General features: G+C 37.0%; 1 protein-coding gene across 1 annotated transcript; it reads right to left on the reverse strand.

Annotated features, from left to right (window-relative positions):
* Positions 1-1,383: 1,383 nt before the first annotated feature.
* On the reverse strand, positions 1,384-9,260 carry LOC101899472 (aminopeptidase A). The gene is made up of 11 exons (XM_020036242.2): positions 9,032-9,260; positions 8,190-8,569; positions 6,419-6,566; positions 6,096-6,357; positions 5,577-5,747; positions 5,425-5,522; positions 5,074-5,363; positions 4,584-4,730; positions 2,207-2,701; positions 1,869-2,147; positions 1,384-1,806 (listed from the first exon to the last, which is right to left on the reverse strand). The coding sequence occupies exons 1-11, from the start codon at positions 9,236-9,238 to the stop codon at positions 1,443-1,445; spliced, it is 2,841 nt and encodes a 946-aa protein (XP_019891801.2). The 5' UTR covers positions 9,239-9,260; the 3' UTR covers positions 1,384-1,442.
* Positions 9,261-14,326: the final 5,066 nt, after the last annotated feature.

Here is a 14,326-nt window from a genome sequence, read left to right on the forward strand (position 1 = left end):
ATCACATTTTGTAAGCGTTATAATTATTCAAAATTTTTACCCTTTGTGGGGGAGGCACTTTATGGAGTTGACCGATATTATCCATTTTTGCACCTGGCCTAGAACTGACGCAAATATTAGGATTTGAAAGTTGGAGCATAATCGGATTATCCGTTCTCTTTCTGTGCAATACATTTTTTTTTTTTAAATTCTACCTTTTGTGGGAGAGGTACCAGAAGGAATGGGCTGATATTTCCCATCTCCGAACTCAATTTAAGTTTGATGATTATGTTACAATCTACCAAGTTAAGACCAAATCCGATACTCCCTTCGAGAGTTACGAACATCTATAGATCGTCTCTAAATGTCTTGAAACGGAATTAGTCCAAAGAGGCCTAGGGTCTAAAACCATTATTTCGATGAGGCACGTTTTGGCCATATGGCTGAGGGTAGAAAAATTCCGTTGAAAAAATACATCTCAAATGAAACTCCTAATATGGAGACTATACGATGACGTGTTCCTTAGTAATTTTCAGTCATAGGTTGTAGTACCTATCACGAACTTCCAATATGAAATTTGAAAGAATGTAGGTGAATAATGCCGCTAAAATCATCAAAATACCGAATACAGTGGGTTATCGTTAAATGGGGTCTATACGAAGTCGTGAACCTGTATGCCCGATTTTTTGTTATAGGCTGTAGCACCTATTGCGAACCATAAATATGAAATTGGAAACAATTCCGCCGAAAAAAAGTTTGATAATATCATAAAAACCGAATATCGGGAGGTATCTTTATATGGGGGCTATACGAAAACGTGGACATACATGGCCCATTTACGAACTTAACCTCTCTACTGGGATAATACACGTGTGTTCAAAATTTTTGCCTTCTATGTCAATTTGTTTCACAACGACTTAGAACGATTTAGAAAAAGGGGAGAGAATATTTCCTGCGAAACGCCTACTCTTTAAACACTGGAGCAAATCGAAGGTCTTTCTAGAACCATTATTTCGATGCAACATGTTTTGGTCGTACCAAATGGAATAAAGGACATGTACATATGGAAGGTCTGTGGAAAATCAATAAAACTATGAGTGGACTTTTATCTGCAGAATATCTGAGAACAGACTTCCCTCCTCGAAGGTCTGGTATCTGTGGTAGGGCCCTCTATCTATGGCAGACCTATATAAGATCTTCTATATATCAAAAATCTACGGAAGGACTTCTATATAAGGAAGCTCTATAAGAGGTCTGCGTAGTATTTAAAAAGTATGAACTATAGATCTATAGAAAATTTTTATCAGCTGAAGACTTGTAGAACAACTTCTGCGTACGAAACAACTCTAGAAGGTCTCGTATCGGTAGATTTTTGAGTCTTTCTCTTAAAATTACAAATAGATATAATTTTGACAAAATATTTATTTATTTTTTTTAATTAAACCTAATATTGCACCATCTCCCTAATGCGACTTCAGCCAATTGGAGACCTCATTCAAGTTGGTCTTCAACCAGTTGATGTTATATTTGACGATTTCCAAGGCACGTTTACGTGAAGCCGTGCCGGCACCACCTTCTGGGTATTTCTTAAAGAATTCTTCCATTTCTTCGAATTTTGTTTCGCTGCTAAATCCGCCGGTGATGGTGGGAATCATGCGGCCCAAATAACGATCATTCAAACCGAAACGTTCGATCAATTTTGGCCAATTTTCGCGTATGTATTCCCAGACAATAGATTCACCCACAGGATTGGCGGCAATGTTCTGGATGCAGGTATACCAATCTTGGCTGCGAATGTAGTCTTCGGTTTCGGCCAAGTCAATGAATCTGGAGAAGAATGTAAAAAAGGATATTAATTTTTATCTGTGGTAGTGTTGAATCAATCTTACCTCCTCAAAATCCATGGTTCCCGGATGGCGGACAGGCCATACATTAACTTCAGTTTTTCACTGGCATCCGATTCGGCCACAAATATGTCCCACATTTTCTCCCATTGCTGTTGTTTGCCCACGCGTTGCATGCCATAGTAGTACACGATTTCACGTAGATCTGGATCGGGTTTTTCATTCGAATTGGCCAAGAAGGCGGTGAAACGTGTTGAGGCCTCGTTCAAACAATCCGGCAGGCCCAAGGAACAGGCAGCAGTAATAATGCTGACACGTAAACGACTAACAGACAAACATATTTTATAAGAGAATACAAGAGTCTTCAATTTCGTAGGACTTACTTTTTCAAATGATTATCCTCATCCACATTCCATGTCACTTCCCCATAAGCCTTAGCGACCAAACCACGAGCATATTTCAAATAATCCAAATAGATTTCGGTCTTCATCAGATTCGTTTGCAATGCCTGCAACTTTTCTGTGGCCACATACCATGGCACGAAGTCGGTTTCCTTTTCCAAATATGTGGTCATATCCAGAGCAATGGCATAGGAAATTTGACTAGCATCAGCCAGCGAGAAGATATCATTTAACAAATGGGCGCGATCGGCAATTTCGAATTTAGTTGGGCTAGCCACCAGATCGGCAATAATTTCGTGCCACATGTCGTCTTCGTAGTTGACACGATAATAACCGATTTGATGTGAATTGAATTTCAACCATTTAGTGGAAGCTGGAACTTCGACAGTGACTGATGCTTTGTCATAATCGAACCATTCACGTTTGACTGTGGCATCGTTATCGGTGGTGTAGGTGAGGGGAATGGTCCACTTGTAACTGAAATGATAACAATATAATAGTTAAATAAATAAATAATGGATTTTCCCGTAATTAAGGAAAATCGACATGGCTTCCGTGAACAACTTAGTCGAGGTTTGAACCAAAATGGGTGGGGCCATGCAAGCATTTCATTCTGACAGATACGTGTCACAAGGGCCTTGAAAACTCTACTCTCCTGTCAAGTGAAACTTGGGAAAAATTATTTTTTGCTTGGGCGCCAGTGGCATATGGAATCTGTAACGATAGGTTTTCCCCCAGGCTAGAATAGCTCGGCGGGGTACCTGGGGCTCGTACAGAAATTTGTTTATTTGCAGACAGAAAGACAGTTGTCGTACTAGGCTTCGGTTCGGAATTAGAAATGGTTCTTTGACCCAAGACCTGGATAAATACTCGAGACAAGTGACAGGATTTGGTACACAGGATTATTCAGGACTAACGAATGGGTTTTATGAGAGATAATTTGATAATTATTTGAGCGGGATCTATGAGAGTGTGCATGACTACAACTACAGGAGATCCAATCTATATTACAACAGGGATATGAACAGCTACGGCTGCAAGATACCACCTTAAGTAATCGAGCAATTCTACCAAAACGGCAAGACTACGTCTGAAAGAGACCTTAATAAATACTCCAGCAAGTTCTACAAGGATATAAAGGCTTATATGTATACAAACGGGATCTACAAGGATTTGCAAGTCTACTTCTGCCAGAGACTTTAATAAGTACTCAATCGTGATATACAGGGATATGCGAAGCTACGACTGCGCGAGATATTAATAAGTACCCATTTGGAGATCTTAATAAGTACTCAAGCCTGATCTACAAGAACATGCAAGTCTACGTCTGCGAGAGGCCTTAATAAGTACCCAAGCAGGATCTACACGGATATTCAAGGCTACTACTTCAAGAGACCAAACAGGATCTAAAAGGCTACATCTGCGAGAGATCATAATAATAGCAGCATCTACTGGGATATGCAAGGGTTCATCTGCGACAGACCTTATTAAGTACTGAAGCATGATCTACAAGGATACGCAAGGCTACTTCTTCGAGAGACCGTAATAAGTACCCAAACACGATCTACAAGGATATGCAAGGCTACTTCTAAATACTCAAGCGTGATCTACAAGGATATCTTCATAAATACATAAATTCTACCAGAATATGCAAGGCTATATATATTTTTTCCGTCACAAGTCCGGAAACATGAATTCGTAGACCTCGATACATTAAGACTATTGCTGTCGAACTGTTTACTCTCTACGAATTCGCGTAGAGATATCCATCTCTCGCCCACTTCTGGTAAAACTCGTATTCTGCTAGTACTCCCACTCGAGTAAATCGGAGCTTCGCATCCAACACCTGGAACAAAGGGCGTTCAAAGCATAAGATTATAGCTTTCAAACTGTATACCCTCTACATGAGATTATCATAGGCTGCGTACACAAAATAACGAGGAAACAACCAACCGTTCTTCGAAATGCTTGCTCGCACACGAGCGCTCCAAATGAGAGGAGAAAATACCTCTTGTACAACTCGTTTTTTCGGCTAATCTCACTCGCGCGAAAAATTAAGCAAATCGGAGATATGTAACCAATACCTAGAAGGAAATAATATCTAGAAGGATTTTCGACATCAAGAATCAGAAAACAAAGATTCGAAGACCTCGATATTGTAAGATTATAGCCTTCAAGCTGCTTATCCTCCACATGGGATTATCATAGGCCGCGTCCACAAAATAACGAGTTCAAGTCGGGGTTGGTTTTCACCTTAGACATATGATCTAATGGACGGATGGAATAGTTTCAGGTTTTGATATTGCGACGTTGCCCATTTCGAAAATTTGAATGGTTTGCCGAATAAAAAAAAACTTACTTGAATTCGGAATCATCATAGACATTGTCATAATCCTCAATGTTGGAGAAGAAACGTTTTTGGGCCAATTCAAATGTTGTTGGAGAGACACGTTTGACATTCACCACTGGCAGACCCATTTGTTCGGTCCAGGTGCGCATCATGAATCTGAAACAAAGAAAGAACATTTGTTTAAATAAATTATGAAAACTGTCAGAAAAATATCAGGAGGTTACTACACTAAAATTGTCTTCGAAATGTTAGTTCATTTTAAACTGAGCTCTTTTCTGTAAAGTCTATTACTGAGAACCAACTTCCTCTCTTAGTTCAATCGTTCGACATTCTTGTGCAATTCAGAAGTTTGTTCGTTTGGTCTATCGAAAGTTTTTGTTTTTAATTGAACTGACTCATTTTTTCCTTGCAGTGAATCATTATTTTGAACCAGTTCGTTTGAGATCTATAGAAACCTACTCCGTAAGAATAGTAGCGACATCTACATTTCCAAACTTACTTGACATCAAAACCAGGTTCGGTATTGGCCACCTCATTAATGAAATCATCCGTCACCGCGTTCTTATATTTGAATTTTGTCAAATAATTGGTAACAGCCAATTCGAATTTATCCACGCCCACAATGTCCTCCAACATGCGAATAACCGATGCACCCTTTTCATAGCTGATGGTATCAAAGATTTCCGTAATTTGATCGGGATTTTCAACTTTTTGGATAATGGGATGAGAAGCTACCGAGGAATCGAATTCCATGACGCCATGCAGGGCGTGAATCAAAAATTGGTCGGGCTGGAAGGAAAAATGAAATTTACATCCAATGAATTAAAAATTATTGAAATTTTGAAATTACCAAACCCCAATCGCTATAGATTTCATGCACCGACTTGTACTGCATGAAACGGGCAAAGCCTTCATTTAGCCACAAATCATTCCACCAGTTCATGGTAACTAAGAGCAAAAATTTTAGATTTAATAGTAAAATAAAGAGCCTTCAAAACTTACCCAAATTGCCGAACCACATATGGGCCAATTCATGGGCAATGACAGCCGCAATCCTTTGCTTATTGTAAGTGGAACTGTAACTGCGATCATACAACAAGGCCGTTTCACGATAGGTCAACAAACCCCAATGTTCCATGGCATTTGAGGCAAAATCAGGAATGGCGGCCATGTCTGTAATGAAATACAAATCGGCAGGAATAACATCAAAGGGTTAATGACTAGAGATACAGTTTGAAGTTCTTTTGAAAATTTAAAGTCGAAATCGACTTTTTTTAATTGGGAACAATTTTGAAACGTATGCGACGACGTTTTGTTTTTCTTTTTGCTCACAAAAAGCAGAGATGTACTTCTAAAAATCGATTTCTGTCGACTTTCTGAAAGCACGCAAAACTTCAAAATCGACTTTTATCGAACGATACTATTTTTTTTTTTTTTTTTTTTTTTTTTGAAGTAGAAGGGATATTAAATCGAATTTCTCTATCGTTAGAAGGATACGTAGATGCAATTATATGACATTACCTAATTTGGGCAAAGGATATTCCACACGATAGTTCTTGATATAATATTCGGTGACAGCAGCTGCGGTATCGGCTGCAAAATTAGTCTTCTCCAATTGATGGGCCGTGGCATAGATGCGTATCTCAAAATCATCGCCAATTTCAGCCTTAACTGGTCGGGTGCTGTGGGCAAAATCAGAGATCAGGTAACACGCCAAATACGTACTCATCTCCACACTTTCGGCAAAATGCACTTCGGTATAGTCATCCAAAAGGGTGGTGCTCTGAAAAGGATAAACGGTTAATTTCAAGATCTCGAAATGGATTGGATGTTTAGAAACATACCTCTTCATTCATATTGGATAGAGCATGATAACCATCACCGGTGGGTCGAACCAAGGTAATGGTGAACTTGGCTTTCATATTGGGCTCATCGAAACAGGGGAACGACTGGCGGGCATAGGTCGGTTCGAATTTCGATGTGGCAATTGTTCTGGAAAGAGAAGGTACAGGAATCGTTCGATATTATAGTCTTCATATGTGATTATGACATTTCCATCTTGATGGAAGAATATTAAAGCGCCAGTTGACACATGATGTTAGAGTCATATGTAAAGTGAGATTTTCACATTTTGTAGCATATTTTTAGGCGATCACAAATATTTTTAAATTCAAGAAACGCTATACTTTTCGAACTAAGTTCGATACGTAACTATATAATATACTTATACTATACATATATAAATTTATACTATATAGCATTTCTTTTTAGTTTAGTTTGGTAGCGCCTAAAAGTAAACTATAAAAATACCAAAGAAAAATGTTGATAATTTCACTTTACATATGACACTAACATTATGTGTAATCTGTTCTTAAAGGGAATAAATGCAGAAATTTGTTAGTGATACTAAGTCGACAGTCGATTAATAAACTTTTGGTATAAAAACAGGTAAAAAAGTTGTACGTTCGGACGGGCCGAACTTTGAATACCCTCCACCATGTGGTAAAAATTCGGCAATTTTCACAAAAAAAAAAAATAAAATCGGTTAAAAATTCTGTTAAAATCTTAAAAATACCGAATGTAGCCTTTATCTTAGGGTCTATACGTAGACGTGGACCTGCATAGTCAAATTTGTCATAAGCCATTACAATATTCAAATGCTAATTTCGAAAAAAATTTCGGTGAATAATGTAGTTAAAATCATCAAATACCGAATATAGGGAGGTACCATTAAATAGGGGCTATACCAAAACGTGGACCTGCACGAACAATTTTCTGTCATAGGCTGCAGTATCCATTACGAACTTCAAATAACGAATTTGAAACAATTCCAGTGAAAAGTGTCGTTAAAATCATGAAAATACCGAATATCGGGAGATGCCGTTTTATGGGAACTATGCGAAGACGTTGACCTGCATAGACAATTTTCTATCTTAGGCTTTAGCATTCATTACGAACTTCAAATACCAAATTTTAAACAATTCCGGTGAATAATGTCGCTAAAATGATGAAAATACCGAATATCGGAAGGTACCGTTATATGAGGGATATACCAAAACGTGGACCTGCACGGACAATTTTCTGTCTTAGGCTGCAGTATCCATTACGAACATCAAATACCAAATTTGAAACAATTCCGGTAAATAATGTGGCTAAAATGATCAAAATACTGAATATCGGGAGGTACCATTACATGGGGGATATACCAAAACGTAGACCTACTTGGCCCATTTTCAGTACCAAATATGCTGCAGACATAATATACATTTGAGTAAAATTTTATCAACCTACTTCATTTCGTTCGGAAGCTAGAGTCATTTCCACAGACGGTTAGACGGACGGACATCGCTAAATGTAAAATGTATATTTCGAGGTGTTACAAACGGAATGGCAAACTTAATATTCCCCCAATACTATGGTGGAAGGAATAATAACGAAGTCGACATTTGCCTCTTTCGACTTATGGTTGCTTGAATTTAGGTTCTGTCTACGACTTACGTATGCCTAAAATACATCGAAAAATGCAAATTTTTCAAAAATTTTTAAATGATTTTCATAAAAACAGAAATCTGTTCCTCGTTTCCTAAATTGTTTCTCTCCAGCCTGTCCACTCACCTCTTTTGATTCTCGGGCGTTGTATACGTACTGCTGTACAGACCAACAATTTTACCCAACATTACACCTTCGAATTCAATACCAATGGAAATTGTACCGCCAGCAGTTAACTCCTCACTCAAATTGATTATCAAAAACTCCCGAACTGTATCGAATTCATAGTTGACCACCTCAATGTTGCTGGCCCACACACCGCTGGAGGCTTGAACAAACACGCGAATAATTTCCAATTTATGCGAATGCAAAATAACCTGTTTGGTATTCTCCAGAACATCAATGGTGATGATAACCTTGCCGCTGAAGTTGCCACTCTTAAGATCTGGATTTAAATACAAATCATAGTGGGAGGGTTTCAGGGCCGAGGGTAAGCGATAGTCAATCTATAAAGAAAAGGTTAAAATTGTGTTTGTTTGTAAGTAAAATATTTATTAAAAATTGGTTCAATCTTTAAATAATCAACAAAAATTGGGTAGTAATAATAATGTTTAAAATATATTTTGAAATAATTTTCCCTCGCTGTGCTATTTTTCTTTTTCTAAGAAATAAATTATGTATGTGCAGATGTGCATTTGGGAAAACCCTCAAAATTAACTTATCGCTTATCTACAGTAAATTTCGAATTTAATCAAAATCTAGGGAAATTTATGACCTTCATATTTTTGTAGATTATGTAAATATGTATGTCATAATGTCGATTTAAAAAGTGTTAATCAAAAATTGCGGAATTAAAATTTGAAAATTTTCAAAATCATAATTAAATTATTTGAAAATACATCAAATATTGCACTTCTTAGTGTAGTTCTCGCATAATCCCACTTTTTCCCTCTGCTCTTCCCACCTACCTCATTATCATCATCGGCCAAAGAACGGGCGCTGCGCGGCTTTGCCTCACCCTCCAGCAGTGATTCCATGTAATCCAATTTATCGCGGGCATCCTTGATGTTGGCGTTCAGGCGTGCGTGTTGAAAACCCAAAACAACCGTTGACACCGAAAAGGCCGTAACGGCCCACAACAGTAACCAGCGTACACTCTTATGACGTCCAAGCATTCTTTCACTCTCTCTCACTCTCCGTCCCCGTCGATTATGACAAACAACCGGTGCGATCAACAGACCTTTTAAAACTGAAACGCCTTTTTCGAACACCAAATAATTTTTCGTCGATTACATCTAATCAGAAAAAATAATACTAATCTGATATTTTTTAATCGATTTATTACCGGCCTTTATGGATGAAATCACACTTATTGCGATATGCAATGTCGTATTGATTGGGGGAGAGGGAAGGCGATTAAATAGTTTTGATTGGAATTCTACACTGAAAGAAAAAAAAACCAAAGGCGTTAGAAAGTATCCGTTGAGTTTGGATAGACAAATATGCTCAAAGCATATGACCGGATCGAGAGTACCTCCCTAATTATAGATTTCGAAAAAAATCGATGGAGTTTTTTTAAAATTTATATTTTTTTAATTTTAATGGTTAGGAGAGAGGAACTGATAAAGTCAAGTCTATGTATCCTATTTGACCCTTATATAACCCTGATTGACTGACTTACTTAACGATTCATCAACGCCCAGACAAAACGGCTGAAGCTACAATCTTGAAATTTTTGGGTGAGGTGAGGGTCACTCTTGGTACGAAGGGGTTAGATTAGGCTGGGGTTTTGGCAATTCGTACTAGAACGCTACGAAAAGTATGAAAAAGTACTACATATGACACCCTTTGTAGAGCTAGAAATCTTAAATTTTAAATTAGGGTAACCGATGGAGTGTGTGATAGATGTAATAAAGGGTTTTTGGAAATTCGCACTATATGTGTACGCAGAGTACTAAAATGTACAACATTTGGTACCACTTCGTATTATACGAAAGGTTAGAGTGAAAAACTTGAAATTTTGAATGGGAATCAAGGTTGAGGGAGTAGGATAAGGACGTAGTTTTCGAAGTGTGTACTCATATATTCGAAAAGTACTAAACGGTGCTAAATTTAGTACAATTTGAATTTGGATGAACGGACGGAGCTGGAATAGGGATATTTGAAATTCAAGGTTCAAGGAATCAAGGTTGAGGACTAGGGAGTATCATAAGGACGTAGTTTTGGAAGTGTATACTTATGTATTCGAAAAGTACTAAACGGTACTAAATTTAGTACAATTTGAATTTGGATAAACGGACGGAACTGGAATAAGGATATTTGAAATTATCATTACTGGCGGAGTGTAGGATTGGGTAGTTTGGATATGGAGGTAGTTTTCGAAAAATGTACTTGTGTGCACGAAATGGTACTCAATTTAGTACAATTTCGCTTTGGGTGAACCGATAGAGCTGGAATACTGAAATTTGGAAAAAAAGATTACTATTCCATTGTAGGACTGAGGTAAGTGGGAGGTTTTGGAAATGTGTACTTATGAGTACTAAATGGTACTAAATTTGGGCTGAAATGGTACCGATAGGGCTGAAATACTGACATTTGGAAATAAGAATACTATTGTATTGTAGCATTGGGGTATGTAGAAAGTTTTGAAAATTCGTACTTATATGTACTAAATGCTACTAAATTTGGACAATTTAAATTTTGGGAGAACCGATAGTGTTGGAATCCTGAATTTGGGAAAATGATTCATATTAGTTTGTATAATGTTGATAGTTACGAAAATTTGTACTTGTGTATACTAAATCGTAATAGATTTGGTACAATTTAGATTTGGGTGAATCAATAGAGCTCATATCCTGAAATTTTGAAAAAAGATTGATGGTGGATTGTAGGTTTGGTATATAGAGGTAGTTTTTGAAATTTGTACTTAAACGTACCTAAATACACTAAATTTAGTACAATTTGGATATTGGATGAAACAATAGAGCTCGAAAGGATTCGGATAGGGATGTAGTTTTCGATATGTGTACTTGGTGTACTTCATGTGTACCGATAAGGGTGGAATACTAAAATTTGGAATTGGGCTTACTGTGGGAGTGTAGGATTGTGATATGTAGGAAGATTGGGAAATTCGTACTTATGTGTACTAAATTTAGTTAAATTTAGATTTGGGTGAACCGATAGGCCTGGAATCCTGAAATTGGGTAATGAAATTTCTATGGGATTGTATGATTGAGGTAAGTAGTTTTTCAAATTTGGTACAATTTGAATTTGTGTGAACCGATAGAGCTGGAATTCCGATTTTTTTTATTTTGGTTATGGCTACTTTTGGTGTCTGCGGTTAAGATATGGAGGTGGTTATGAAAATGTGTACTATAATTGTTCGAAAAGTACTAAGTGATACTAAATTGGGTATTGGGTGAAGAAATAGAGCTGAAATCCCGAAATTTAACATTGAGGACTCTCTCTTGGTAACTGGGCTTGAGATATGGAGGTGGTTAGGAACATGTGTACTGTAATTGTACAAAAAGTACTAAATGGTACTAAATTTAGTATTGGGTGAAGGAATAGAGCTGGGATCCCGAAACTTGATATTAAGGTCTTGATATTAAGGAAATTTTAGATATGGATATGGTTTTGCATATGTGTACTGAAATTGTTCAAAATGTACCAAATGGTACTAATTTACACTTAGTATGGAAATAATTAAATGATTTTAGAAATGTTTACTACATGTTACGAAATTTGGTATTGGATGGGTGAAGGAATCGAGAGGCAATTCTGAAATTTTATATTGGGGCACTGTTGGTTTCTAGGGTTTACATATGAATACTTTGAAATAGTTTTAGACAAAAAAATTGATGTGGATCCACTAGTATATGCCAAGTTTCAGGCAACATAAAGGCTCCCCTCACTACAAGAGATAAGCTCTTTTTTGGAAAATTTCTACTTTTGTGTTGGAGTTACCAGAAGGACATGGCAATATATTAAGATGTACCAAGTAGGAACCAAATACTTCCTTCTAGAATTATCGTGCATACCAGCATAGCAAGAAATATAAAATTGGTTCATGTATTCCAGAGAACAGCAACGCACATTACGCAACATATTTTTATACCCTCCACCATACTATGGAGGGTACATTAATTTTGTCATTCTGTTTGTAACTCTTTGAAATACTCATGTCAGACCCAACAAAGTATATATATTCTTGATCAGCGTAAAATTCTAAGACGATTTAGACATGTCTGTCTGTCTGTCTGTCCGTCTGTCCGTCTGTCCGTCTGTCTGTCTGTCCGTCTGTCTGTCTGTCTGTCTGTCCGTCTGTCTGTCCGTCTGTCTGTTGTAATCACGCTATCTTTCGAACAAATTGAGATAGAAGGCCAAAATTTTGCACACATGTATATTTTGCCAGTAGGCAGGTTAAGTTCGTAAATGGGCCATGTAGGTCCAAGCCCCATACAACGGTACCTCCCGATATTCGGTATTTTGATGATTTTAGCGACATTATTTAAAGAAATCGTTCCAAAATTTGGTATTGGAAGTTCGTAATGGATACTACAGCCTAAGACAGAAAATAATCTGTGTAGGTCCACGCCTTCGTATAGCCCATATAACCCATATAACGGAACCCCCGATATTCGGTATTTTGATGATTTTAGCGACATTATTTAACGGAATCATTCCAAATTTCGTATTTGAAGTTCGTAATAGATACTGCAGCATAAAATAGTAAATGGGCCATGTAGGTCAACGTCTTCGTATAGCCCCCATATACCATACCCCCCGATATTCAGTATTTTGATGATTTTAGCGACATTATTTACCGGGATTGTTTCAAATTTCGCATGTGAAGTTCGTAATGGATACTTCAGCCCATGCCAGAAAATTGTCTGCGCAGGTCCACGTCTTCGTATAGCCCCCATATAACGGTCCCCCCTATATTCGGTATTTTGATGATTTTAGCTACATTATAAACAGATTTTTCTTCAAGTTTCGCATTTAAATATTGTAATAACTTATGACAAAAGTTGCCTATGCAGGTCCACATCGTCGTATAGGCATTCGGTATTTTTGTAAGATTTTAACAGAATTTTTAACGGATTTTATTTTAATTTTTTTTTTTTTTTTTTTTTTTTGGAAATTGCCAAATTTGTACCAAATGGTGGAGGGTATTAAAAGTTCGGCCCGGCCGAACTTACAGCTTTTTTACTTGTTTCTCCTCCACTTTATATCCAATTTAGTACCATTTTCCTTTTGTTACGTTTTTAGAACGTACTTCCAAAACAACCTCTTAATCTTAAACCCCGCTGCACAAAATGCGACCCTAATGCAAATATTCGTATTTCCAACACTATTCTTACCTCAAATACCAAATTTGGTACCATTTTGTATTTTTTTGCACATTTTAGTACGTATTTTCAAAAGTACTTCCAAATCTCAACTCTACGCACATACACCGACTGTAACACCAACATTTCAGATATCAAGCTTACTACAGATTTTTAGTTCTTCAATGCCAAATTTAGTACCATTTAGTACTTTTCGTATGCATGTAATACTCACTTCCAAAGTTACTTTTTTTCAAACCCTAGTCATCATAAGCGTAGTACACATACCTAAACCTTATATTAACCCACATCCCAAACCTAATTATTTTACCAAATTTCACGATTTTACCACTATCCATTACCACAATACCAAATGGTACGAAATTTAGTACATTTTAGTAATTTTGGCACACGTTAGAATTTCGAAAAATTCTTCAGTAGTTTGTCTATCCTATACAAGGTCAGAGACTCTAATTCCAAATTTCTCGAATACTCTATCCGTATGTCCAATAAAATGAATTCTATTTGCCGTAACTTTTAGTACTTATAGTACACTTACAGTTCTAATTTACAAAAACCCTGTCTCACCCCTACACACCAACATTGATCCCACATGTAAATCTAGCTTAGACCGTTTCTTCTGGGCGGATGATGAATCAGTAAGTCACTCAATCACTGAAATATTTTCGAAAATCCTGTTTCGAAATGTAATGTATTAGTAAAATAGCTGTAACTCATGAACCAATACAGAGACCGTATGCAAACCTTCGTATTGACGTCACCTTTCATATGAACAGCTTTATGCTTTAACAAAACTTAAATCAAGACTCCGGTATTTCTTCTTTCAAATATCAGTACCATATAGTCGAAGTGTCCGAGTTTTGAATATCATAACATTTATATATGCTCACTTTCTGATACCCCACAAATGCC

Source organism: Musca domestica, unplaced genomic scaffold (assembly GCF_030504385.1).
Source record: "Musca domestica strain aabys unplaced genomic scaffold, Musca_domestica.polishedcontigs.V.1.1 33, whole genome shotgun sequence".
NCBI classification, from domain to species: Eukaryota; Metazoa; Arthropoda; class Insecta; order Diptera; family Muscidae; genus Musca; species Musca domestica.

What these genes read in the sequence shown, in the direction of transcription:
- LOC101899472 (XM_020036242.2), bottom strand. Translation starts at nt 9,238, where the DNA reads ATGCTTGGACGTCATAAGAGTGTACGCTGGTTACTGTTGTGGGCCGTT. An exon ending in TATGATGATTCCGAATTCAA is followed by an intron (nt 2,702 to 4,583) that starts GTAAGTTTTTTT and finishes TTATCATTTCAG; the next exon opens with TTACAAGTGGACCATTCCCC. An exon ending in GAGGATAATCATTTGAAAAA is followed by an intron (nt 2,148 to 2,206) that starts GTAAGTCCTACG and finishes TTTGTCTGTTAG; the next exon opens with TCGTTTACGTGTCAGCATTA.